Source organism: Centruroides vittatus, unplaced genomic scaffold (assembly GCF_030686945.1).
Source record: "Centruroides vittatus isolate TY-2023 unplaced genomic scaffold, ASM3068694v2 scaffold_712, whole genome shotgun sequence".
NCBI lineage: Eukaryota > Metazoa > Arthropoda > Arachnida > Scorpiones > Buthidae > Centruroides > Centruroides vittatus.
This window is the reverse complement of record NW_027122715.1, coordinates 1,545,625-1,573,590: the sequence shown is the minus strand read 5'-3', so window position 1 is coordinate 1,573,590 and position 27,966 is coordinate 1,545,625. Positions and strand designations below refer to the sequence as shown.

General features: G+C 28.3%; 1 protein-coding gene across 1 annotated transcript; it reads right to left on the bottom strand.

The window, feature by feature from the left end:
- Positions 1-2: 2 nt before the first annotated feature.
- Positions 3-27,966, bottom strand: LOC136989585 (polypeptide N-acetylgalactosaminyltransferase 16-like). The gene is made up of 14 exons (XM_067287801.1): positions 27,813-27,966; positions 9,625-9,788; positions 6,959-7,063; positions 5,970-6,037; positions 5,832-5,897; positions 5,279-5,400; positions 3,532-3,619; positions 3,222-3,306; positions 2,911-3,014; positions 2,614-2,833; positions 2,442-2,525; positions 1,753-1,876; positions 1,549-1,668; positions 3-548 (listed from the first exon to the last, which is right to left on the bottom strand). The coding sequence occupies exons 1-14, from the start codon at positions 27,918-27,920 to the stop codon at positions 396-398; spliced, it is 1,611 nt and encodes a 536-aa protein (XP_067143902.1). The 5' UTR covers positions 27,921-27,966; the 3' UTR covers positions 3-395.

Genomic DNA, 27,966 nt, shown 5'->3' with positions numbered 1-27,966 from the left:
TATCCCAAGAAAAAACATCAAAAAATTTAATCACAAGGTACAAAACGCGATGGGTACATAAAAAAAGTAAGAGTTTGTGTGCAGATTAAAAACATGACTGGTTTCATATATAAGTTATAATTATTTCTATTTTAAAAATCAGCTTTTTAGACAGATCTGGATATGTTTTATCATCCAGATGAAGAAAAAAATGATGTGATATGATCTTCATCTAGTGATTATTCTGTAAGTTATTGAAACATCCAAATTCGGTTTAGAAGATAAAATCGAAAGTAGAAAAACTAGATAATTTAAATAAAACGCGTATTTACATAAATATATATATATATTTTGGAATGTTTCAACATGAAAGATCTGTAGGAAAAATGTTTTGAATGGCACATCACATCTCGTATTTAATCCCACGTTTGTAATTCCATAGAAAAATCCCATTGTTGAGTATAACTCTGCCTGCGACATTCTCCGATAACAACTTCCTGTTGGTTTTGAGTCTCTAGACAAAGTCCTGTCGGCTTATGTACTAGCAACCTTCTTCTCCGAGTCCATTTCTGTAAATAAAAATTTATATATAAATATAATTCAAGTACAGATAAACCGGTTTGGGTAGGTTACATTAGCACCAAGTAAGAGAGTATTAAAAAAATATATATTATTCATGCCAAGATGCTAATATACATTTAGTAAATATACGAAAATTATCAAGATGTTTCTATATATATAAACGTCTCGAAAAATTTATTTTGCATGAAGTTTTTATATGAAATTTATACTCCCTTCTCTTCTTAATTTCATTTAACTTCAAGATAAACAACTTTCTTCTTCATTAATTTAATAATTTTAAGATTATATTTCCCTTTCTGCTCATTTAATGAGCTCTGCTGTGCTTCTCCTTGCTCGGTGTTTATTTTAATTTGATACCGACTTTAATAATTAAACTGGAAAAATGATGGCTTTCGATAATCTCAACCATAAACCCTTGCTGCTACCGTGTTACCACTATTCTCTAGAGTCATCTGGTAGTCTGTAATACTAGAGATTTATTGGCATTTTCCCGAACACACCATCAGATAATGCAATCAAAGCACTGTTAATGTAAATAATTTATCAATGAACATATTAATATGTGCAAAATAAAACTATTCGATAAGATTGGCTTTTTAGATAAGAAAAGTTCACTTTTCCAAAGATGTTAAAAGCCGCTTAATGTAATAAATATTTCTTAATTATGAAGAATTAATCTTTATTACCTCTTATGGAGATAATGCAAAGCCCGATATGTGTACATTTTAATAATATATCCGGGCCGTTATATATATATAAAATGTTTCCTCGTAACAATTTTCTACAATTTGCTGACTAAGTATAATGTATAAACATTCATGCTTTACATAGTAAATAAGTATGGCCATTATACTGTTAGAACAATTCAATTTCAGAACAATAATTGCCGTTACTGCACTTAGCGAAAGAGATTAATGAATCTAAATATTATTAAATTTATTAAATATTTACAGAAAACTTTTTAAACAGATTTTTAAATATTTATACCTGTTGAATATTATGATTACAAGATTCCATTACGACGCTATAGTTTAAAAGATTTTCTTTTTTGACACTCAAGCATTTTCCATTGCTTTTCAATTGCCCTTCTTTAGAAAAAGTCCAATCCTGTTGAAGAATTTTTAAATCTTATTTAAAAAAAAATTCGTTTTCTATGGCGAAAACTTTGTAAATTATCTGATAGAAAAGTACCTGAGAAGGTCTAGAATACAAACACGAAGTGAGAAAAACATGAAGGGAATTAGGACTAGATATTCCTAAGCACTCGTCTCCTTGTTGCAATTGACCGAAAGCTGTAGCATCACCGTTGGGTACTCTATTTAATTAAATAAATAAAAAAGGATTATCTCTAGAATAACAAATTTTAAACATTGACAAAATGTTTAATGAGTGTTAAATGAATTCTTTAGTTGGCGAACTAATGCGAAGAGGACTGGCTGCTTGCCAGAATCGGTATTGAAAAAAAAAAGACTCTATATATTCTCTTGACAATTATTCTACAGTAAAATCAAAGTAATTTTCAATATCAGATTTTTCAAACATGATTAATTTTATATTTTAATAAAATTATCGCATTATTTTATCATTTAAATTATACTCCTTTATAAATAAGTAAGATGAATATTATCGATCTTTCATTTTTAACTCTACATATATATATTAATGCTTTTCATATTTAATGAAGTTTTAAATATGAATTTTTGATCCAAATTATGATTTCCTCCTTTAAAATGGTCCAAGATTAGAATATGAAAAGGTTACTTCTCCTATATATATTTCAATACCGGTAACATCATTCCTCCATCTTTAATAGAATATTCTATTAATTTTGTACAGATTAAATGATTCAAAATGAAAATATTTGAATAATCTTCACTTACTTCAATTCCGGATACACATTTTCTAAATACCATTTAAAGTTTTTACATTGCAAATTATTTTTGAGTTTCTTTCTTTCCTCCAAGCTAATAGAGAAAATTATATATATATATATATATATTTAATAAATTATGTTAAAAATTTTTTTAAAAAATTCGAATAAATGCAACTGACTTTGATACGGCAACGTTCCTAGCTACGGGGCGATTACTGTAAAAATAATCTTTATATTCATCCATCCAAACTTCAGCAACTCGAACGGAATTTGCCAGATACGTAGCGGCACTGCCGTTAGGAAAAGTATAAGGATGTCGTTTCCTAAATACATGTCCTACCCTGCTGCATGGGACAGTTTCAATCTGTCCTCCACAAAGCCAAGCTTTAATGGACATTTCTGCAATAAGAAAAAGTCTACCTTTAAACATAAATCTCTCGATACTACACTAAACTTTATATAAGTATCTTATTTACCGCAATTTTCTGCTCCCCAAATTTCTAATCCTTCGTCGAAACCTCCTAAAGTATCGAACCAATTCTTTTGGATTAAGAATAAACCACCGGGAATTACCGGGCTTCTAGAATGGAATAAAATGTGCTTAAATTATATTTAAAAAAAAGAATTTAATCACTTATAAAATTTTCTTACAGGCAAAGAAAATCGATGGTAAGAAGAAGAGGAAATGCTCTCTTGTATCAAGTTAAATAAAAAAAGAAATAAGAAAGAAACTAGAGAGAAAGGGGATCAGGTGACTGGAGTTGTTCTATCACCTGGTTTTTCTTACTTGATAGGTTCAGTCGGATGCTGCCTCTTGGATTTTTCTTCGGCAGTCAATGGAAGCCATATAAATCTAAGACCCCAATCGAAACCTTACATAGAAAAAAAATATATAATAATATTACAAAATTACGACCTATCTAAATATATTTTACGAAGAAGATAAATGCTATTTTCCATCATTAATCTATTAAGATTAATGATAGAAAATAGCATTTATCTTCTCCACCGTTAATACTCTTTTTATAAATATAACATTTTTCAGTATAAAGCAGTTTAAAGTATGGTTTTATGGGATAATAATCAGCTTAACTTACCTCCTTTCAGATCAGGAGAGGAAGACTTGTAATGAAACGTCTCGATATCAATAATATCGATAACTGGACTAGCTAATAATTTAGGATTCTGCAATTATATATCGTATATTAATCCATTTAAAAATATAGATTAATAATCATTAACTAGTATTAATATATTTAAATTATATAATGAATAAAATAATTGGAGTGACATTTAACTAAATAATAATCATTCCTAAAAAATGATCTATAGGTAATTTAACACTTGATTACATAAAAGGATCCAAGGACATAACTACTATAAATTAAATGACGCATCAAAAATATTTAAGTCATTTACTCTTACGTAAATATCTTAAGATAAAATGTACATTTATTTAATTAATTTTCTACAATGGTAACCATTAAAACCGGACGTATATAAAGGCTTTATTAAATCTTCTGTAATTTTCATTATAACAAGTTTGTAAAAATTAAAAATAAATTGGTTTAAAATTTTAAACCAATTACAGTAAAAATTTTATTTTATTTTATATTATAAAAAAAAGATATAAGTTAAATAAGTTTGAGGAATGCGAATTGTTGGGGTTAATTAGAGGACACTTTCAGTCACTTAAAGTGTAAATGGCTTAATGGAAGGAGGTTATCTTCAGCATAACCCTTTTTAGAAATAAAAAAAAAAAGCATCATCTCCTTAGAGACTATACTTTTTTTTTTTTCGTTACAATTGTAATCCTCTTTGCACTTTTTAACATCTTTGGTGAAGAAAAACACATTTATTTTAAAGTAATAGGCTTATAAATTTAGTTTCTAATTTAAAAATGAATCGTTTTTCTTTAATACAAACGTTAAAAATTTCATTAAACTTGTTAATGTACAGGGACATACACATAATTAAATAATAAAATTCATTAAAGGTTCATTTATTAAAACAAAAGAGTCGTCGACGTATTAATGGATATCGCTTTGAAATGAATTGTATTTAAATCTTGTAAACAATAAGATAATTTAATAATGATACATAATTACTAATTGGAAAATGTCCAGAAATTTTAATAAATGTATTTTATTTCAACAATTTAGAATGGTTTATTGATAAATAAAAGTGAGATAAAGCAAGAAACACATTCTTTTTCTATTAATCAAAGTATCATTTTCTGTGAAGTGCACACTTATTCTCTCTTAACATCGTTTAACTCTCGACTTTTTTCTTTTTCTTTTTTAATTTTTATTTTTCTTCCACCAGTTGCTTGAACTTTAATCCCTTCCTCATTATTCAGCAAAAGATTTCTTGAAAGACTAGTTGGAGCTGAGGTGTCAACATTAAAATTACACTTAATTATTATTAAAAACTTGGCACTCTACGCATATTTTTTTCCTCCCCTCTCTTTTATTTTAAATAATTATGATTATTTGACGTGCTACATTGTATTAAAATGCTGTTATTCTATTTTACACTTGACTTTATAAATTCTTAAGAGGATTTCCTCGCCATTTTTATGTGGGTTGATAGGAAATTTTGTTTTGTACATCTGTTAGTTGTATAGCGATCGTTTTTTTTTCTTTTATATCTACATCTGCTTTATCCCGGATATGTGTATATTGAAGAAGTGAAGCTCTATTCTTGTTTTTTTTAAATTAAATATATATATATATATCAGCGTAATTTATTTAGGTAAGAATTTAAATTAAGTATAATTATTTCAGTAAGCGAAATCATAATATTTTGAAGTGTTATTGCTACCATTGTTAATAGAAACTTCACCTTTGTTACTCTGTCCAGCAGAGGTTCCATCCATCCGACATTAACTTCGCAATGACTGTCAAGAAACATCAGATAATCTCCTCGAGCTATGGAGGCACCCTTTCCTCTGGATCTAATGAGCCCTATTGAGAAAAATAATAGTATAAACAAGTAATAAAAATAACCATCCAGCGCATAATTTACGAAAGCTTATAAATGAATTATCCTTATTAACTTTCTTATATGAAATATTTATCGTTTCAATTTACTAACCAGTATGATACCCCCTTTAAAAGTGATTAAAGTAGATGCCAAACAACGTACAATTTATTAGCATAATGATACTCAAAATAACTACTTATAATACTCATAAATCTTTTTGTTTAATCAAAAATTCTTATTTGTAATTTGGATTACTCGTATTTCGTCGATAAATTTTACTTTCTATTAAAAATTGTGGCTATGTTATCTGTCTCAAACACATTTTTCTAACGAAGAGAAATGGCCCATCAGCAAATTCTTTCGATAATTATATTTTTAGAATGATAATAAGCTGGCTTAAATAAAATAATACCTTCTCTTCTATCATTTCTGGAGAGCCAAACTTTAGGAAGAATCGTTAATTGTTCTCCATCTTGAGCTGAAATATCAAGTATAATTGTTTAATTCTCATCAATTAGTCGGCTCATTTTTCCATACTATAATTACTTACCATTATCGCTGAAGTCATCAATTAATATAATCTCGATTAAAATATCAGAAGGGCTTCTATTCAGCACGCTGTTTAAAGAATGAATTTTTCAAATTAAATTTTTCAGACAGTGAAATTTTATATACGCAGACAGACGTGGTTATTAACCATTTTCGTGATGAATATGTTTATTTCTAATTTTAATATCAAACTAGATTCAATATAAATTATATCCTACGATAAATTCGGAACATTAGTCGGGCAAAAGTAAAGCTAAGAGAAGTCAAGCAGGATGAACAATGGGAGTTTTATATTTCGTGGATTATCATACAAATGACGTTGAATGGCAAATCGAGTGAAAGATAACGTTTGTTTATCTACTGTTCACGTTAGTGTGTGGTGGCAACCAGATTTTACGGTTCTGTTATCAACTGAAGGATACCTTCAGGCTTCGATTGAGCTTAAGTTCCATACGGAAACTGTTTTATTGGTCATTCCATTCGCTCGATTTCCCTCTCCTCTCTCTCTCTTTTCCCTTACTGATCATGCGATGCGCTGGCGCTGCTGTTCTTTCTACATCCTCTACTGTCTTTGTTTGCTGACGTCATAATGGAATGACGCTCCAGATCGAATAATGGCTCATTAAGAGGAGATGCGAAACTCGTTATCAAGAGTTCTATTGCCGCCAACTTCCTTATTTTCTACAGACAATGATGGCTTAAACTTCGTTAATATTTTAATCTGTAGAATTATCCAGGAAGTTGAAGTTTTATACATATCTAATTTTGCTTGCAAACTTTAAAAAGAAAAAAAACAAAATAATAATTATCGCGTTTTCATTAAAAAAGCTGTACATAAGCGTCAGATCTCTATGCTTAAGTAAGAGGGAAATAGAAGAATATTTTTCTTTTCTTACATAACAATTTTTTGGTTGAATATTTGCTGTATTTACAAGAGTATTTTTTTTACTTTAAATTTATACGTTTTATGACATAAATACAACATTTTACCTCATGACTGTTCTAAGGAGAGCCGAGCGTGCTTCGTTATGAAAACTGATGATGACACTAACTTGAGGGATGCTTCCACTCCAATCATATAACTTTTCCTGGCATCTGTATAAAAATGTTAAGAGAACATTTACAAGATTATCAATAAAAAAAAGTTAAACAATCATTCTTTATAATGATATTTCCATTCCCAATAAAAAAAAATATATATATTTAATTTACGCTTACAGTTTTCACGAATTATTAAATCTAGAAATGGGAAACTTCTCGTATATCATTTTCTAAAGCGAAGGAATTCATTTGAGTATATTTTAGAAGAGATTTTTTTTTTTAAATCAAATTCGAAATGATTTATTTTATTTAATTAAATAAGAAACGTATTTTCAGTACGTGAGTATATGGATTAACAGTTATGTGTTATTTTATATGTATTATTATTATGCACAAAACACTTATAATGATTGTGTTGTAGGATAAAGAGATAAGACATTTTTTTTTTCTTCTTCTTCTTTACCTCACAAAAAATTCATTATTAAATTTAAGTTATACTATTTTAGAGGAGAAAGAAAGAAAAAAAGCGGTTTCTGCAACAACTAAACACAAATTTTATTTGCATAATTCTAGTAAACAGAACGAAAAGAACCAACATATTTTTCTTTCGTGGAAATTTATCATTCCAATTTAATTTTAAACAGATAAGAAGAAAAGTATTTTACCATTTTCTTAATGAGCGAAATGTTTGATAAATTAAATATAAATTCAAATTTTAACACACATTCTGTTTGGAAAATATGCAAATATTTTATGAGATTCTTTCTTTTATTTCTGTTTCGTTTAGAAACTTTAAATCTATTCAATTGCCTTTTTTTTTCTCTCGTCTTAATTAAGTAATGGCTTCTAATTATAATTAAACGAGACAATATCGAAATGGAAAAATTATACAAGTGATTCATTATCAAAATACATTTTCAGACAGAGAAAACATTTCTGTAGTAATGTACAGTATAAAAGTCGTGTATTTCAAGGCTAAAATATTAAAATTTCAAGGCGAGATGCATGTATTTCTAAGAAATTATTTAATTAGTTAGTTCTTTTTTTAAAATTTTAAATAAAACTTTCTTCTATTAAAAAATAATAATAATAATAATAATAGTCTGTAATATACAGATGTATATTTTGTAGAATAATTATAATACCGTATAATTTATTTGTTGATTGCTACCATTACAATTAACTGAATTATGCAAAGTAAGTTATATAACAATTTAAACAATCCTCCAAAGGATAAGATATTAATTAAGTTATCTTATTCGTAAGATTCCTTACAATAACATACGTAACATTAATCATCTTATTCGTGAGCAGTTTAATTAGTTTTATTTATTTATTTATTTATTATTTTTTTAAAGTCAATACTTTAATTTCTGGATACCGTATTGAAAATTTAAATATTTATCATTTCTTCTTTAACTTATCCCGAAAAAAAGTCATCATTTTTCATTAAAATATGTTAGCATCATTTTTCTTTTCCTATTATGTTCGATCACGTGAACGGATGATTTACGGTTTCCGCCGTGAGATAAAATAACGATGTTACTTCTGATTCCAACACTCATAAAAATGGGGCTTGGGTGTGTCTGTTTTATGACTTATTGACCGCCTTTGCTCTCTCTCTCTCTCTCACTCCCTCTTCGATGCAGGTGGAACGATAACTCGTAAGATATGCTTTTTCATTTGGCTGATAGAATCGCATTTTCCCTTCTTCTCTCTTTTTATATTTCAAATTAATCCATAAAAAAGGACTATAACGGTCCTTCAATTTAATAAGAACTTATCGAGTTTAAAAACTTATATTTTCCGTTTGTTTCTAGTAAAATTAATGACACTTTACCACTTATCTAAACGGGTTTTTTCGAGTTGGCGTGTGTTAATCACGTATATAAAGCGTTACGTAATTATTATAATTAATTCTAAATAAAATTACGGACGAAATTCACTGTTCAACGAACTTCATTTTGTACGAAATTAAAGCGAATAGAATTACATGAGATGAAAATCTCTCATCTTGGTTATCCTTCTGGAATCAACAATGAGTACGTGCGAACTACATGGAAATCACGAAATTCTTTTATGCGATTTAAAAAATATATAGAAAAATCATCCAAGTTACACGTCACGCATTTTACTAGGGAATCATTTCTATTATCAAACTGGCAAAGTTGTATTAAATATATTTATATATAAGTCAGTTAATTAATTGCGTACGTGTTTAGTTTACCGAGTCTCATTCTAAATGTATATATACACACATATATATCATTTATCAAGTTATATATTAATTATCTTAAACATTTGCTAACTCAATAGGAAGCTTTGTAGCTCCGGTTTAATTCATTAATTCCGGAACTGTCAAAATCGAAATATGATCATTTTTGTATCCAAAGTTCTAACTCAACTAGAAGTAAGTGTAAATGACATTAACAATAGATAAATGTATACTTTACAGTTCTCTATTCGGGGACATTTATTATACGAGTTATATTACTGTATATTTCCCTATTAACATTATCTGATCTCAGTTAGTTAGCTTCTCTTTGATAATTAAGTCGCATATACACGGTGATAACATCATCATTACCATCATTATAGAATAGTAGAATACTTACAATGCGTGTCTACTGTCAGGCAACGACCTGTCGGGCAACAAATTATTGCTGATATCAACATTGAAAGCATGGCGAGAATAACTGTCCCCTTGATGTGTTGTTTCCCCTTGGATGTAAGCTCGATCGTTAAACACAACAACAGGCTGAACACTGACGTAAGCTGCCTGATAATAATAAAAATAAATGAATAAAAAATATTTTAAATATTCTATTATCTAATCGTGTTACATTTTTAATAACGTGTTTTGTGTTACCTTTATTGAATTTTATTTTTCGCGCAATTTGATTTTATCATCATATTTATGATCAAAGAGACGAGTAACTCCGTACCTATGGCCATAAATACCCGAATAAATCTCATTAATGTTAGCATTAAAACACTGTAAAGAACTATGTTAAAAATTGTAATAGCTCATTAAAAATTCTTTTCTTTTTTTCACTTCAGAAACTGATTAAATGTAGGAGAAAAAAAAAAAAAGAAAAAGTTCTCTTTACAAGTTCCCGCCATTGTCAAACTTAATTGTAAATGTGTAAACATCAATTAAGCGCGGATAAAATATTTTTTTAATTAAATAAAAGTAGTTATAATAAATGAAAATATTTTTAGAGAGGATGAAGATGAGCGAATGAGCAAATTCCTTTCTTGCCAACCATTTCTAATTTCCTGCAGCAATGTTATTAAAACCGGATCACGTGATGTAGCAATTTAATTCCGTAGCGACAAAAACATTTTAGTCACCCCCTAGCTTATCCCACTAGAAATTTAATAGTTGTGACCTATAAATCATTTTGACGGACGTGTTTTAATTGTAACTCCTGGTATTAACTGGATAACGAGTCACGCTATTTAGTGGCTTAATTCAACTTAGAGGTCAAGAGCCTCGAGTGCATTGAATATATATATATATATATATATATATATATATATATATATATTTTCTTCTATGTATTCTCATGTTATTACTATTCTGTAAAGGTTTCAAGTTTTAAAAGTTTGTGAAACTACTTCAGATGCTTCTAGAATACAAACTTTAGTTATGTGAGGTATTCAGATTCCTGCTGTTGTTGAAGCGCTAACTTTTTCGATTATCGTCTAGGAAAATTAAGTTTTTTTTTTTTTTTTTTTTTACAAAACACAATTTATAAATTGAGTAACTACACATTGAGAGAGATAAAATGTAAAATTTTCCTCATTTACAGTAGAAAGGAAAACCTGTTTGGAAAATCTCTTCAAGGTCCACATCATTGTTAAGAGACTGTGGAAGAAACTCCGTAGATAAATGAATGTAGATAAACAAGTGTGTAATGGTTTTTACTAAATAATAATGAGTTAATAATACTCTCGGGGAATTATAATTTTATCATATAAAAATCTACTTTACTTCTTTTGTAATTAAATTATTAAATACGCTTGCAAGTATGATACAATATTTCCTTTACTCGATAATAAATTTAAATAAAAAGCAATAAATTCTTAATAAACTTATCATTATTATTATTAAAGTACAGGTTGAAAATATTGTATCGATTAAACCATGACGTAAAAAGTTAAGAAAGAAATTCAGAATTAAGCTTGAAAAACATCACTTTACGCGAGTTGAAAATTTAATTTGTTAGTAGATAAAGTTAATTTTACAAGGTAAATTTGCTAAATTTATTCCCTCCCCCTCTTCATTAACTAGTTTTCTTTGTTTGCACAGACAACCCGACGAACAAAACCTGTAATATTACAGCGTTTATTTTTAAAATAGTTTCATTCAAAAAATAAATAAATAAATAAATTAGAAGATACGCAAGATTTAAGATTAAATTACATATTTTAAGTAATAAACAACACGTTTTAAAAAATGAAGCCATATTTTCTTTAACTTTGTACGAGTAAAAGCAATGTTGTACAGTACTTTGAATCATTTCAAAGCTTTCAGAATCCTCGTTAATAAGGGCATAAAAAGTGTATACGTTCATTAGACATGTTTTGCGATGGAGAAAATAAGTAATATAATTTTTTTTTTTTAGTTTTTAAAGAATAACTGAATTAAAATTGAAGCCGAACTTTCTTCCTTCTCCATCTACTAATCGAAAATGGAGCGGGTTATCTCCTTAAATGATAAATATGGCTAAATGTAAAAAATAAAAAAATAAGAAAGAAAAAAGAGATTGGGGCGTAAAAATGCTCTTAATGTCATAAGAATTGATGCATGTTCGCTATTTACTGTCATAATTGTAGGTCGATGTGACAGTTCCTCAGAAACGCATATATCAACATCAAGAGCGGTAATTTGGGCATCGCGTGCATGATATGTGACGTCAGAAGGAAGAACCCTCTCCGGAGCTCATACGTCATCGTTATCTGGTCGGTATAGAATTTTCCTATTCTTCCAATTCTACTATACAATGTCTGCATTGATCCCATCCGATGTGACAGGAACGAACAGGATAAACGTTAAGCTTCTATGAACAAAATTCGATAATCGTTTCATTTTTTTAGACAATTTAATATACAATTAATTAATTAAATAGTCTCAAATTTGTAAAAATTAAACACTTAAAACTTGTTTAGATATTTTGAAAGAATTGAGAAGCGATCGATAGTCAAAATACAATTGTCTTCGTTTTAAATTAAGATCCGTCTCAACCAAACTACAGAATATATTTAAAACTATTGTAAAAAAAGAATAAATTTTAACAGTGACGATCACACACGAACATTAGCACAGATGCCACAAACGTTAATTACTTTTATTAAACAGATTCTTGTATAATAGCAATTAACTTGTTTAGTAATTCGTAATGAACTAATCTTCGTAAAATAAATTTAAATATATAATTAATTATATTTGGTAATATTTAATAAAATATTTTGTCAATTAAACATCTCAGAAATCATAAAATGACTCGTTCGAGCAGGAAAACCGTGTTAATTATTTATATAACAAAGGGAAAATCCACAAAACCTTTGTTTTCTCATTACAAATGAATACAATAAAGAAAAAAATTGGGCGTAAAACTTCAATAAAAATTTTCATTTCTTCCATATTTTACATTTATTATTTTATATTTTGACAAATGATTATAAGGCATTACTCACGATTAAACACGTTAATTAACTCAATTTAGAAAAATGAAAAATCATTTTCCATAGTTTAATTTAGTATTAAACCTGGATCAAAGTTTAACTAACGTCGAATAAGTTAATTAACAATATAATTTAACGAAAACTCAATCGTATTTATCTATAACCACCCTCCCCCATTATCTAGTAATTCATACCATTATGTAACTTAACACACTTCTATATTAAATTACCTGACAGAACGAAAAAATAATGATAATAATAAAACACTGCAGGCTTCTAAGTGTTCATTAGAAGTTTCTATAACGAATTTTATAGATAATATTTAACAAATTCTGATAAAGTTCTATGAAATAACCTTCACAGTACTGCAGGCCTAAATTTCCAAGAATTATATAACAGATATAAAAATTAAAAGGGGAAGACAAGCGTTATAAGAGAAGAGAATTTAAATTAAACTATGTAAACAATATACATTGATAAAACCTATTCGTAAGAGAAAAAAATTCTTTGCACAATTGATGCAGCAACAAAGAGATGGATGAAAAACTTCTGCTAATGAGAACATCCACCCTAGGCGTGAAATTCGTGTTAGAAAATATAGTCGACGTCATGAATAAAGAACTAATTAGATCTTAAACCAGGATGGTCCACCTAATTAAGGCGCAAAACTAAAAAGAAAACAAGGGGGGAGGGGGAAAAAAGATAGTGAGTATACAAGATTCACACAGCTTCCTATTTAAAATCAATCTCTTGGCATTTAAATGCTTTTATATTCGTGCCAACAAGGAATAAGGAAAATCTAATTTTAGATTAATAAATTTAACGTAGGTGATGTTATTTAAAAAGGTTTACAAGTAGTTTACAAGTACCACAGCAGATGTTATTATGAAAATTATAATTTTATAAAATTTTAACACGTGCAAGTGTTATGGTCTTAATTAAGTTTTATCGGTATTTTCTTTAAGTGATAATTTTATAATTAGAGGAGTGTCGATGAAGACGACGACGAAAGAATGCAACTATTACTTTCGTGTTAGCTGATCCCCAGAGAAGAGAGATCACAACGTAAAGATTACCTAAACTGCTTTCCACTATCAATTTGAAAGCATTTAGCGTGACATCGAGAAGATCCATCAATCAATAGTTTCGTAGGTTCGGAAAACAACACTATTGCAGCAGTTCTTAATAGCACTTTCATGTCTTGTGGGTTGGAGACTCTCGGAATAGAGACGCCGTGGGTCCACTACGTCACTAAGTCATGACCTCACGTGCGGTCAGACGTTGCCCGAGGGATCGACATTCCAACGTAGGGTGGATACATTTCCTTCTACATCCCACATTTCAACTAAAAATTGCACACAAAATAACACTTATTTTGTAAAATTTTTGACAGTTTAATTTCGTCTTACGGCCAGACGTGGTACCTCCCTAAGTTTTAACTTCTAGAAAGGAGAAATTACTATAGTCGATCCCTTTTAAGGCAATGTAAATCGAACGTCTTCGATATGTAACTTCCATAATGTTAATTACGTAGTAAAATGTACCGGACGAAACTGGTTTTTGCATTTTTTGATTGCGTGGCACTTCCCACGTTGTTGTAACAATGGTCAGTGCGAAACTGGTTCACGTGTGCATGACCTTGACTCGTCTTCACGGATTTCTTCAAAGACGAATACATTTAATTAATAACAATATCCATATAAATCCGAGAAGAAATTCGCTTTATTATTATTATTATTATTATTATCATCATATATTTTTTTAAATGCATTTTAACGTTAAGACGGAAACATTTTTCGATTTCCATTGAAAGCTGCCAGGAATTTTATTTCAAATCGACGCATTCGTGCCGTAATCCTTTAATATCTATTTTCAATAAAAGTATTAAAAAAATCGAAATTTAATGTTGCACCGCTCCAATCTTTCTTTTCTTTTTTTTTCGTATGACAATAGAGTCGGGTCGACCTCATATTCAACTAAAGCACTAGATTTATACTGGCTCCCACCTTAAATTCCAAGAATACCAAACGTTATTCTCTAGTGTCGATTTGAAAATAGAAAAATATCAAAAGAAAAGAAGAAGAAAATAATGTCGTTTAACCATAAATTCATTCCATTTTTTATAATAATAATGTTTTTTTTTTTTTTTCAAATAAATATTACTTTACATTTATTACCAGCAATAAGTGTATTTGTAAAGATTTGTCATGGTGCCATATTCATGACACCATCTTGTCTGGTTCCTAGTAGAATAGCGATGCTGTAAATCACAATAAAGACAGTACACTGCCAACAGTGACGTCATTCAATTTTTTTGACAGTTGCTTTTAGCTTTTATTTTTTTTTTTAGATACTTTTCACTACTACTTTAAATAAATTTAAGCTAAGCCGTACTAAGAGCATTTTTATATTTTAATTATCCATTAATGACAAGAAACGACTGTAAAACCGACTACTTTTATACAAAATGCTTCACTTAGTTAATAAAAAAATTCTTTTAGAATTTTTTTTATTATGTTACGGAGTTGTTTTTTTAAAATTTTCTTTAGACAAATTGTTGCAGTTTTAATGATTTATACTTATCTTAGCTTGCACTTTAAGATTAATTGGTCTACATGTCATTCAAAGTGAGATTATGCTATTCAACCCCATCCCAGTGTATTTTTTTCTTCTTTCTTAAAGTCGAGGTCGAATAATTCGCAAAGAAAAATGCTACTGGATGTTGTACAGTCAACGTAAATGATTGTTTTCTTGTCCTACAAATTCCTAATTTACATATCCATCAAATATTTGCATATATATATGCATTATAAAGCAGAAATAAAAGGTTTGAAACTTAGAATATCTAATTCACTTTTCTATCCCTCTGATATGCTCTTTTGATCTTTATTCATGTATTTAAAAAAAAAATTAAGGTATATTTAACTTTTAAAAACAAACTCAATGAATAATTAATGTCATTACTTGTTATTTATTTATGTTATTTTAATAAATATTAAAATATGATTTTCAACTGTGCAGAAGAGTAAGAATAATAATTAAAATCTAAAAATTAAAATAAAGATAAATACGTTTTTCCCCCCTTTTTCCCCCTTAATATAAAACTCATAATTAAAAATTCCTGTAACAAAAATTTAACTAGAAAATCAATTTTTTTTTTTTATATTTTTTCCTTCCTCTGCCAGAAGTTAAATATCAAGACACGCTTTCGTTTAATGGAAAAATAAAAATAAATATATTTTTTTATTGCCACTAAAATGCAAAAATAAAATGGAGAAAAAATTAAATATCGATGGCAGAAATCAAAATTAAAACCAAGATATTTTTTTTTTCTTTAGATCGATAAAAAGGTCGTTTATTAAAGGAACATACTTGGCTCCACTTAAATATGTTCAATAATTAATAAAGCATAAAATCCAGCGAGTAATATTATGAGAAATCTAATAAATAAATAAATATATATATATATATATATATATATTTTTTTTTTCAATGACTAAGAATTAAAGTTGATAAAGATTCTATAATTAAAAAAAATTAATTTTTATAATTATTTACTAACAAATAAAGTAAGATTTATGATTTGTTTACGTATTGATAGAAAAGAAGAAGAAGGAAAAAAAAAAAAAAAAAAAACATAATATTTATTTAAGGGAAGAAATTTATTTCTGTTTAATTAAATAAATCAGCGCTTAAAGCCTACAGTTTGCTATTATTTATTTATTTATTAAATTTTTAAAACGTCTCTTTAATATTTTTTTTGGGCATTTTACAATGCTTCTTTTACTGACACTTTAATTCATTACGGAAATTATTAATCCTGTAGCGAAAACAATTCATTTTAACATACCACTGTAATGATATTTTCTTTTAAAAATTTCTATTCGATTAACTTTATTTCTAAGATTAATGAAGCTTTAAAGTTTTCTTGGGTAAAAGTTATAAATTATAATTAAATTCACGAGACAATGACCCCGCGAGAGTTGAAAGGTTATACGGTCTCATGCTAAATCATCCTTCTTTGATCTTAACTTTTAAATGAAGTTTTTACTTATACCGATCGATTCCGTAGGTTAAAGTTGCTCTTGTCTCTTATACAGAAAGATAAAATTGAGTTCAAAGTTCAAAGGCCATCTTGTTTTCATTGAATCGGGCAAAGAGAGAGAGAGAGAGAGAGAGAGAGAGAGAACAACACAGAATATTCTTACAAGATTAAAAAGAATCAATCAGAAATACAGAGAGGTACTTGAAAAATTTAAATATTATAAATTCTTTTATTGATTGATACGAAAAAAATGATGGAGAATAAAAAAATTGTTTTTTTTTAATATATATATATATATTTTATGAATTTTACTTATAAGTACTCACGCTCTACATCACCGATTTGTCCTCTTTATCTGAATAAAATCTTTTATCAATAGAGGAGAAAAATGTATTTTACATTTGTACTAAGATATATAAGAACATTTTTAATGTATTAGCTATATAAATAAAACGATTATCTTGTAATTTATTATAGAATAATAAAATAATCTGTTTAAAAAATATAAATTAAACCCAATCTTTTAAATTCAAATCATTCGATGTATTAAGGAAACAATTGAGGAACACAATAGAGGAACACAAACAGGATATTGATATAAAAATTAATTTTCCTTTTTTTTATTACATACATTATCAATAAGTTCCAGACATAATAATTATGTTTAATAAAGAAATTTAATATGAAATATTTATAAAGTAAACTTTAAACACGAATTTTTGCATAGTCCTTTATAAATTTTTAAACACGCAAAGATATTAAATTGTGAATTACAGCTTAGGATCTAGGCTATTTTAAAATTCTGTATTCATTTCTTGTTAAATGATACAGAGAAAATGTAAAAAAATTAAAATTTTATCGATTCAAAAACAAAGTACTTGTAGATATTCGGCAATAGCAGCATTAGTTGGTCTAAGCATCTGGGTTTTATTACCCTTGCGGATGCTGGCCAACAGTTTGATATCGTCCTGACTCAAAGCTCTCACTTTATTAATGTTCCTTCTTGAATATACAGCAGATGACGTGGCCAATTTTAATGGAAAACTCAGCCAGGCGTGGCCCGTGACTTTGTCGAAATGAGGCGCTTACTCATGGGATACTTTCCTAAACTAGAATCGAAACGGGGTAATCTTCATTCATCGACACCATCGCCATGATAACTCGTTACGACTTATCGCACGCTACAAATAACACTTCAATAGTTTAGATACACGAGTAAATTCGGAAAATTGCTCATTAATATCTCTCTGTTCTGATCCATTTACGAATTGTATTATCATTTGGCAACTTTTAATTCTATTATAGAATTTATTATTAGAAATTGGAGACTGTCCTAACACAGACTTATAGAGTTACACGCCCTTTACGCCTTGTGTTATGTAACTTATGCTAAAATAAGTTAAGTTTTATGGATGTTTATTATTATAAAAAGGGCGTTAACATTTAACAGATTACATTTCCAGTTAAGAAAATTTTAAGAAATCTTGTTTAAAAGGTTAAAGTTAATTGATCTTTTCTGAACTTTAAATAAATGATATTTTCTCGTGAATAATAAAAATATTCAGAATAGTATTTTACTTGTTGGGGCGTGGGATCAGAAAATCCCACGAATCTTATCCAATTATAATTCATTTTAAATAATCTAATCTTCTCTGTTATAATAATTTTTTGCTTCAAAAACTAAGACATAAACTCAGTAACATTATTTATTATATAAATACAGATATCAATAGTTAATTGTTTATTTTATAGGTTAAAAAAAAAGTAGTAGCCAAGTCAGAAATCCCTCTTGAGTAAGAGGCCTAAAGTTAACTGACCTTACAAGATCTTTTGACTTGGAGACTTATTCTTTTGAATGACCGGACAAACCTGACCAGACAGACTTTACCATGCCCTTAAACAGAGAAAGACAACTGTTCAAAAACCCACTCAAACCGACTTGTCTTACCAGTCTCGCCATCCCACAAGGGCGTCGACATACATCTGCTACAAATATTCACTGAATTCTCTTATTGTATGTTACATATCTCACCGAAAGATCATCAATCTTCTATATAAACTGTTAGGTATTCGCATAAAATACTTTCTTTGGGCACATTTTAAATTATCCGTTTGAAGAATTGTTTAATCTTTAAAACTATGTTTATCTTGATTCACATATCTCTCGATATATTCAAAAATAGAATGCAAAAAAGAATAACAATATGAGTTTATTCAATAGTTTAGATGATCACGTAACTCTTTACGCTTATTTCTTCAGAATCACGCCACCCGTGAATGTTCGGTAAGCGTGAATTATCATCTTGCATCCTGCTATCAAATGCGTAAAATCCCTACAGACTACGTTAAAATATTAAAGAATAGCTTCTATCAAAAATGCTTGCTTTTAGCTTGATTTTATTCTTATTTTTTTAAGCAAACTGCTTCACCTTTCAAGGCTTTTACCTTATCCTTCACCAGATAATAAGATTAATACAATAGAAGGATAATTAGGAAAATATAATTAAAAATGGATAGCATCGTTTATTAAGTTTTCTATTTTTTTTTAATAATTTTTTTCTTGTAAACTTGTGTAATAAATTACTGTATAAAGAGAATCTATGACAAGTAATTGAATTTTGCTGAATTTATTAATTGACATAATATCATAGTTTACGGGACAATAACATTAATAATAATGATCATTCAATTGATCAATTTTAAAAATTTCGCAACTAATTCTTTTTATTTTTCAATACAAAATCGTTAATTAAACGTATCATACCGACCAGATTCAATGATCATTTTGAAATACTCTATGTAAACACAATATAACTAATTTGCATTTAACACAATTATTCCATTAAGCTAGATACGAATTTAATAGATTTATCCGTTAGCGATTTAATATAATTTAAAAATCATAATTAAATACGACGATTACAACGTTTACATTAGTGTTTAAAAGAAGGATATGACAAATTATAGTATTTCTTTTGGTGTATAGAGGGGTCATTTTTATTCTTAAATTATCCCCACAAATTACAGTGTTAAGGAAAGAAAAATCTTTCCCCTGTTAGCTACATTTAGCAAATCAGGAAGTGATTCTCTGTCAACGGGATGTCGAACGTGTGAGAATCGTTTGTTTAGTTACAACTAAGCAGGGATGCTTGACTTCCGTTGTCATGGTAACTACGTGCAGAGAACCGCAATGTTTTAGTAATTAGTCCTTACTCTCTACACGATTACTCCCTTGTACTGATAGAAAGGAGAAGCTTAGATTTCATATTCTTCGCTGAATAATGTAATACACACGATTCTAGTTAACGCCACACGTTTGATTAATTAGATATAATAAAAAGAGTATGTTTTTTCACAGTTCTCTGTCGTAAATCATGCATTTCATAAAGGAAGGATCATCTTAAAATGTTCGCAAATTTAATTCTCTCCCTCCCCTTTCACTCGGTTAAATTAGAGCTACGAATTTTTAAATCAAAATTAATATTATATATATATATATATATATATAAACAGAGTAACATTTGGAAAAAGTAAACATTTGATTTCATAAAATATGCATAGAAAAATGTTCTATATTTGTGTATCAGATGATTAAATCAGGCGGGGATAAAAAAAGGAATTTTATTATTAAACGAGTGTAAGCCCCAGAGCTAAATCTTTCTTATCTGTTAGAAGATTATTCTAGGAAAGTAATCTTATTTTGTAATTTTTTTCTTCCTTCCTTTCTCTGGGTTTATCTCGGTTTTGAATAATAAATTGGGTTTTATCAAAATCCGCAAAAAACACGAAAAAAAAACAAATCAAGTGCATATGCTGCACCGAAGGAAAAGAACATGTTGTGTAGTTTAATTAATAGGAACTTCTAGTGTCTATATATTAAAAAATAAAGCTGCTAAATCGTAAATTTTCTTAGCGAAAGAATAAAACTTAGTAAACTTATTCATTTAAATATGAATTTTTTAGTTATCGTGTGATTATGCACCACGTAAATTGGTAGAAAGACAAACGAAAACTATATTCCTTTTAAATATAAACTTATTCATGTTAAAAATTGTCTGTTAGAATATTAAAAATGGCGAGAACGTGATAATTATTATTCTAGTTACGTATCGAGAATGAATTTTCATATATACTGGCTTTTCATTAACTAAATTAATTCAAGAATAATTCATTAATATGTATTATACACATCGCTTGCCTAAACAGACGGAATTTAGGCCAAAATTTATTAAAAAAAAAAATTATTTTTAACATAGAAGAACTAAGATTGATTCAGAATTTTTTCGAAATTTGATGGTCGTTTTATTCAATTCAATGTAACAAATCAAAATTGTATTGTTAGTTCTTAGATATTATAAATCGAGCCATTAAGAATATAAGAAAGAAAAAGGGATTTTCGAATCTTGCAAGATTAAAGATATTCTTAAGAGTTTCACAGAACTCAATTTGGAATTTGGCATTGGGCATTCGAAATCTTAACGAAATGGAAAGAATCGGATGGGTGTATTATCCATTTTATCTATTTGTCACCCTGGCAGTGACAAATAATGAAGAATTATTGGTTCCGATGGGACTACGTTCAATCTGAAAGATACCACTTTGCTGAAAGTGAGAAAGTATCGATGTTCGGGTCGGTTTCGTCATGCACCAAGATACGATGCCAATGCCGATGAGGTCCATTCCCATAAGAGAATAAGACTTATGATATTGATAAGGCTCAGACAAATCGCATCGACTAATTCGAGTGGATTCTAAGAGCTAGAGATGGTCATCTTAAACGATTTTCTTTCTAAGTCTACTTACTTTAGCTTTCTGATATTATATCTTAACCTGTTAAGACGGCAAAACTAAAAAAAAATCAAAATAATAATAATAATAATAATGCACGGTAATTTAATTTAGGATTTTCTTCAGAATTGAAACACTGGATTCCAAGTAAAGAAGATGGATGGAATTATACGATTGATAAATATACTAAGAATTTTTCTAAATGTTTTAATGGGCTATTAATTTAATATTGTCAATTTTAGCAATTTAAGAAGTTGTCATCCTACACCTACAAGATATTAAGGTACTTGTCGTTCTTAATTAAACTTTAATATTTGTAATGTTCTACAAAGTGAATTTATTAAGATTTCTTTCTAGATAATGCAATATTTTATATATTTATCAGAATTTTATGTATAAATATGTACTGTACATTATTCTCTAATGGAGAGAAGAATGAGAAAATATAAGAATTAATTAAATTTGGTAGTCAAAGCCATGCCAAAAACGATGGTGTCGATAGAAAGGTGCACAATATGTTTTAAGGTCCAATGTTTAATTGAATTTCTCTCCATCCGTAACGATTTATGCAAATATCATGGTCAATTTGCATCAAGTGCCATTGGCTTCCCCACGTTTGGACTCTTTCCAAGAAGTCCAGTCACGTGTGCGTGTCTGTCATTGCGTCATTGAAACGTAGTAGTCTACAGTTAACGTCCATTTAACAATTGTTAATTCTTAAAATGCGGACTTTGACTTTAACAGATGCATGCACCAAACAAATTCTACGGCACGTTTTTCATAATATATATATATATATATATATATATATATATATATATATATATATCCACTTTACTATGTTATCTGATATCCAGCACAGAGATACCTTCTAAGATAATCGAAGTAATCCCGGATATAATGAAGTTACAGGTATTGTTAGTGATTCTTTCGTACGAGATCGCCATTTCTGCTGTAAATAGACCCAATAATAGTCTGACGTTCGAAGCCAAACTACACGTTTCAAACTTCTGTCGGATGAACGTCTTGCAACAGACAATAATCTCGATTTTTTCTTTCTTTCTTTTACCAATATTATTTCTTTTTTTTAGATTGTTTTATTTTTTCTCTGTAATAAAGACAGCAAAAAATTAATTTTGCACAGCTGATACTTAAATTAGATCTTTGAAGAAGCAAAAAAAAAAAAAAAATGATAATTTCCTTTTCCTTGTCTTATAAACGAGATTTCTATATTTTTATTAAGAAGTTAATTATAATTAGAAGATTATTAATGCTAAGCTCAATTGTTTTTTTTAATTACATCTTATTTAAAATTCGCATTCGCTTCGATTTTACAGCATTCATTAGCCAATTTTAATTCCTTCGATAAGATTCTAAAAGTTTACATTTGCATGAGTAATTTGTGAATTATTCTCTTAATGCCGTCTTCTCCTTTATCTTTATTGACATATTTCTCCATTAAAATTGTCATTTTGATTTGAAAATTCTTTACTCGAACGATTCGTCTTCATTTAACATAAAACTGATTTTCAAATAAGCGGAAGAAGAGTTGATTTTGGTTGATTATTTTGAAACGAAAAATAAATTTTTTTTGTCCATTTTTTTGGTCTATTTAATTAGACAAAATACAAAAATTTATTTCGTCATTTTGCAAAATAAAGAGAAGATTTCTCTAATGATATCAAAGAGAAAATGGCCGTTGAAAATTAGATTTTCCTATCAAAATAAAAAAATTAATTTAGCAAAAATAAAAGCGTAGAAAAAAAAAAAAAACCTATTTTAGGTCCAAATAGTGACTTAGAAAGGAAAACGTTCTATTAAAAATTTAACGATTATAGTTGTCGTAAGGTTAAATAAATTAAATATTTTAGCAGAGATGAAGGTCATAAAAAAGAAAAAGAGGAGGCAAGCCCAACGTTTACAAATTAGAGATCATTTGTCAGCACGTTTAGTGTCTCAATTATATCAAATTGGCGCCATTTTCGGTTTTGTGTGCGGTCGGATGCATTGGTACAAATAAAGGAAAACATTTAGTCGTTTCAACAATACATTGCTTCAACCTCCGGGGAAGCAATAAACTTAATTTGTCGCATGGGTAATCTAGAAAGTGATGTCTGCTCTTCCGAAGCAAAGAACAGTAGATTTATACAATTCATCCATAATTAACGAGCAGATAAACTAAGTTATTTAAAACATTGTTTAAGAATAATGAAAAATAATCGAATTAAAGATTCGTTTATTTCTTCTTTAAATAGATTTTTATCCAATTTACTTTCAAGAGAAATCGAAAATTGGAGGGAGGGAGGGGGATAAAAAAAGAAAAGGAATGCTCAAAATTGAACATTGTCTTTAATAACGGTGAAGCTTGTTGCAAATTCTATCACCTGATCTCCATAGTATTCATCTTTAACAATAAGACACAATGTTCTCCATTGTGGTAATATTACACTGAATAACGTAACAAGTCGTTGACATACACGCCACTTTATAGAATCCGATCGATATTTTCCAAAATTCAAAGTTTTGAAACTTTAAAATTTTATTTTAAAATTCTCGTAAAGAAAGTCAAATTTTTTCATTTATAAACTTAATTCCGCTACGTTTTTTTTTAATGTAGAAAAATTTGTTTATATCCTAACGCATTTTTTTATTTTTTTTGAAGGGGAAATTTTTCAAGGAGTGTTAACTTTCAAATTGCTATTTCTAGAGTAATGTAACTTAGTAATGACTATATTCTAGGCAAATAGGTTGCAGTGCTTTTAATAGTCCGTTAAAGTTTAATAATGTAGTTTAAAAAAGTACGTGGATTTTTCAAAAGGGAAAATAAACGATTAAATAGTGTTAAATAAGAGGAAAGAGAAGAGCAAAAACGTACGGTACATTTATAAAAATGTTATTTGTTTGTATATCAGATAACACGTTATAGAAGATACGCAACCCTTCGCTCTTTTGCTCGTTAATTTAAGTTAAGTTGTTGTATACATGATATATATATATGAAAACATCGGCGACTATTTATCTCTTCTTTTGATAGAAACCAAATTGCACCTCATCTTAACAATCGCCTTCAGCGCCAAGTGGAGTTTAGTATGTTCATCACGGAATTCACGACACCATTCGTGACATTCGTTGACATTCCTAGCCTGGCGGCAACTTTAAATATTATCCATTCCGTCATTCAAAATTTACAATTAATAAATATTATGCAAAAATTTATACTAAAATTATAGATAAACTCCCGATTTGACGACGTCTAAAACGGTTTCGTCTTAAGAGAATCGGGTTATGTGTTAATTACAACAAGAGCTAATCGGGATGTAAACGATCGTAAAAATTATTATCCAATTGAATACGAGATTTCTTTTTTTTTTCTATAAATTTGTTGGGTTAGTTTATAAATTTTTGTGGTAGTAGTGTATTAGATAAGAAGGAAGAGCAAAAAAAGCGGAAGATACAGAAGGATCAATTATAGCAACTGGCAACCTTAGCAGTGATCTATCGCTTTCGGGGAGACTATTTATTAGATTTAGAATAATCGATTTTCTTCCTAATACAATCAATAATTCACCGGTTCTTATCGGAGAACCAACTCCAATGACGTAATCGGTTTGAACATGCAGCGGTCTGTGCAGATTTTAAGTACTTTTGGATCTAGGTGGAGAGAGGAAATGGTATACGATCGATTATGAATGACTCTTTTAGCAATTTCCAATACAGAATTTTCATATTATAATTCTATTTTTTTTTCTTACAAATGACATTTGTGCTAAAAGATAAGACACTGCACTAAAATTTTAACTAATACTTTGACAAAAGTGATTAAACGTTCTCTTTTTATTAGTTAACAACTGATCGTTGATATAGATGACTTTTCTCGGTTAAAGGCATCCTGATCATTTTTCGTTAAACATTTCTTTGGTAAAAGAATAGGTAGGTTTTCTTATAACAGCGATTAATTGCTAAATAGATTACATCAAAATATAAGGATTTCTTTCTATTTTCTCAGGGCAATTAAAATCATAAAAAATATTTAAAAAAAACAGACAAGAAAGATTTTTTTTATGTGTTTAAAGTCATTTCTATTCTCTACATTTTATTATTTTGGAGACGATCGATTTATCCTTAAGAGACATAATCTATTTTCTGTTTAAAACAATAAAGATGCAAGTTAAAAGCAGACATTTGTCATCGATCTCTTTTACAGAAGAGAATAAAAATTCGGACACTCGACAGATAAAACGGGTGAAAGAATCGTACGAAACGTTAAAGATTCTAGTTTTACAAACAAGAATACTTGTCTTTGAGTCGTTAACAGCGTGCTAACAATCATCGCAACGAAACATCAAATAAATAAGTGAAAAAAATATATATATATATATATTTTTTGACTACCCAGCAGTAGCCCTTCTCGACACATTTTTCATCATTTTTTTCCCCTCGTTTTCCTCTTACAAATGTTGAATGATCGTTTACTTTCTAAAAGACTTTTAAACCTCTAATTGCCCGATGCGGTATTACCAAAACGATGATTGACTTTTCATTTACAATTTCTATAACGTTAAAATACGAATTTAAAATAATTGCTACGTAATTTAAATTTCTTGTAAGGAAAGTAATAAAAATTATATTATTTTTTTCTTATTTTAATAATTATTTTTCGTTAGAAGAGCATATATAGGCTCATACTGTTGTTGGTTGTCTTACTACTATTATTTTTTTATTATTATTTACTGCACGTATCGATTAGTTATAATATAATTTTCTGCATATAACTGATTAATTTTTCATACTATTTACTCTTTTAAAAACACTTTTTAAAATATATTCTGTAAATTTTATCATAATAATTAGAAAGAAAATTTTTTAAAAAAGAAATGTATTCAATCGAGTAGTCACGAATTAAAAAATAAAAATAAATAAGAATTTAATTTATTATGAAGTTTTTTTTGTTTTTAGTTACATCAGAATTCAACACGACTCTACTCACGAAATATTGTTACACAGAAAATACTTTCAGTTTGGAAGTGCATCGAAACAAAACATTTTCTGTTGTTTCGCTGTCGATCGACCTGTAGAAAATTTAATTTCTTTTGACTTGTTCGACAAGTCATTCCCTAAAGCTCGAAAGTTTTCTCTGGAAATACAATTCTTTTAATGATCACAAATAAAAAGAAGAAGAAGAAGAAAAAAACAAGATAATAATGGAAAAAATTATAGATGACTACCATCAATTTTTGCTTCCTAAATCACAATTCATTGCTATTATAACCTAGTGAATTTTCCCCTTTACAACATAATAATGAGATTGCTCTTAGATGAAAATTTACTTCGACTTTTCTTTAATTTTTCCTTATTAAAAGTCTATATACATTTTTTTTTTAAAAAAAATATGGGTAATTAAATGGAAAATAGGTCAATTTTATTATACATAAATTAACATTTTTATTAGCTAATATTTTCTAGTTATATTGGCTATGAAGCAATAGATATAAAAACATTATTTGTTAGATAAAAATAAAAATACTTTATATGGCCCAAATAAGATAAAAATAGAAAGATTTTTCTCTATTTACTAACCTAGAAACCCTTCTTATATTCATGTTAAAGCTTCTCAGACTGAATTTTCTATGAAGTGACAACAGATGTTAAAATGTAAAACATTTCCAATGCGTATAGGAGTAAGGATGCGACAAGTCGAAACGATTTCTTCTTTGCAATTATATATATATATATATATATATTTAAAAAATTCGTATTAAAATAAATAAAATACAGTAAAATTTCCTGTATAGCAGCACGTTTAAAAAAGATATATTACTTATAAAGTTTCCACGAAAACTATTCGCGGAGTTTGCTAACCATGAAATGATCTACTTAAGCGTGTTTATTTTGAAATCTAACAAGAATTATACTTAAAAAAAAAAAAAGATTATCCATTTACATATTTGATAATCCGAAAATATTAATTTTCCTCTTAAAAAATCCAATAATATTTGCTTGTAAATAAAATATCTTATCTATAAAATATCTATAACGTTACGAGTGTTGGTATCTAGGGAAATCGTGCGTGTAAAATTAGTCTTAATTACGATTTTTATATGTCGAATTATGTAATAATCGAGCTTAAAAGTCACCTTATAAGCATTTAAATCTCGAGTAAACATAGCAAAGTACACATATAAGCGAATAAAAATATATAAAAAAATCTTAACTTGTGGCTACAGGTGTTTGTCAATTTCTTTTTTTTTTTTTTTTCTGAAATATTTATAAAGATCTTACCTTTCTCCTTCCACGTAAAGAAGCTAGAGTTAAGAAAGTATATATACTGACACCTATGACTAAACCAAGGCTGAGTGCGAGCAAGCGAACATGCCATCTCCGCCTCATGACTTGCCCGCCTTTGCTATCTGATAGAAAACGTGAGTTGCAAAGC

Bases quoted from the DNA above. Each gene is read 5' to 3' on its own strand.
- LOC136989585 (XM_067287801.1), bottom strand. From the start codon at position 27,920: ATGAGGCGGAGATGGCATGTTCGCTTGCTCGCACTCAGCCTTGGTTTA. The intron at 3,307-3,531 runs GTAAGTTAAGCT...TTTCTATGTAAG, and splicing joins CTCTCCTGATCTGAAAGGAG to GTTTCGATTGGGGTCTTAGA. The intron at 549-1,548 runs GTATAAATATTT...TTTTATTTACAG, and splicing joins GTAATCATAATATTCAACAG to AAATGGACTCGGAGAAGAAG.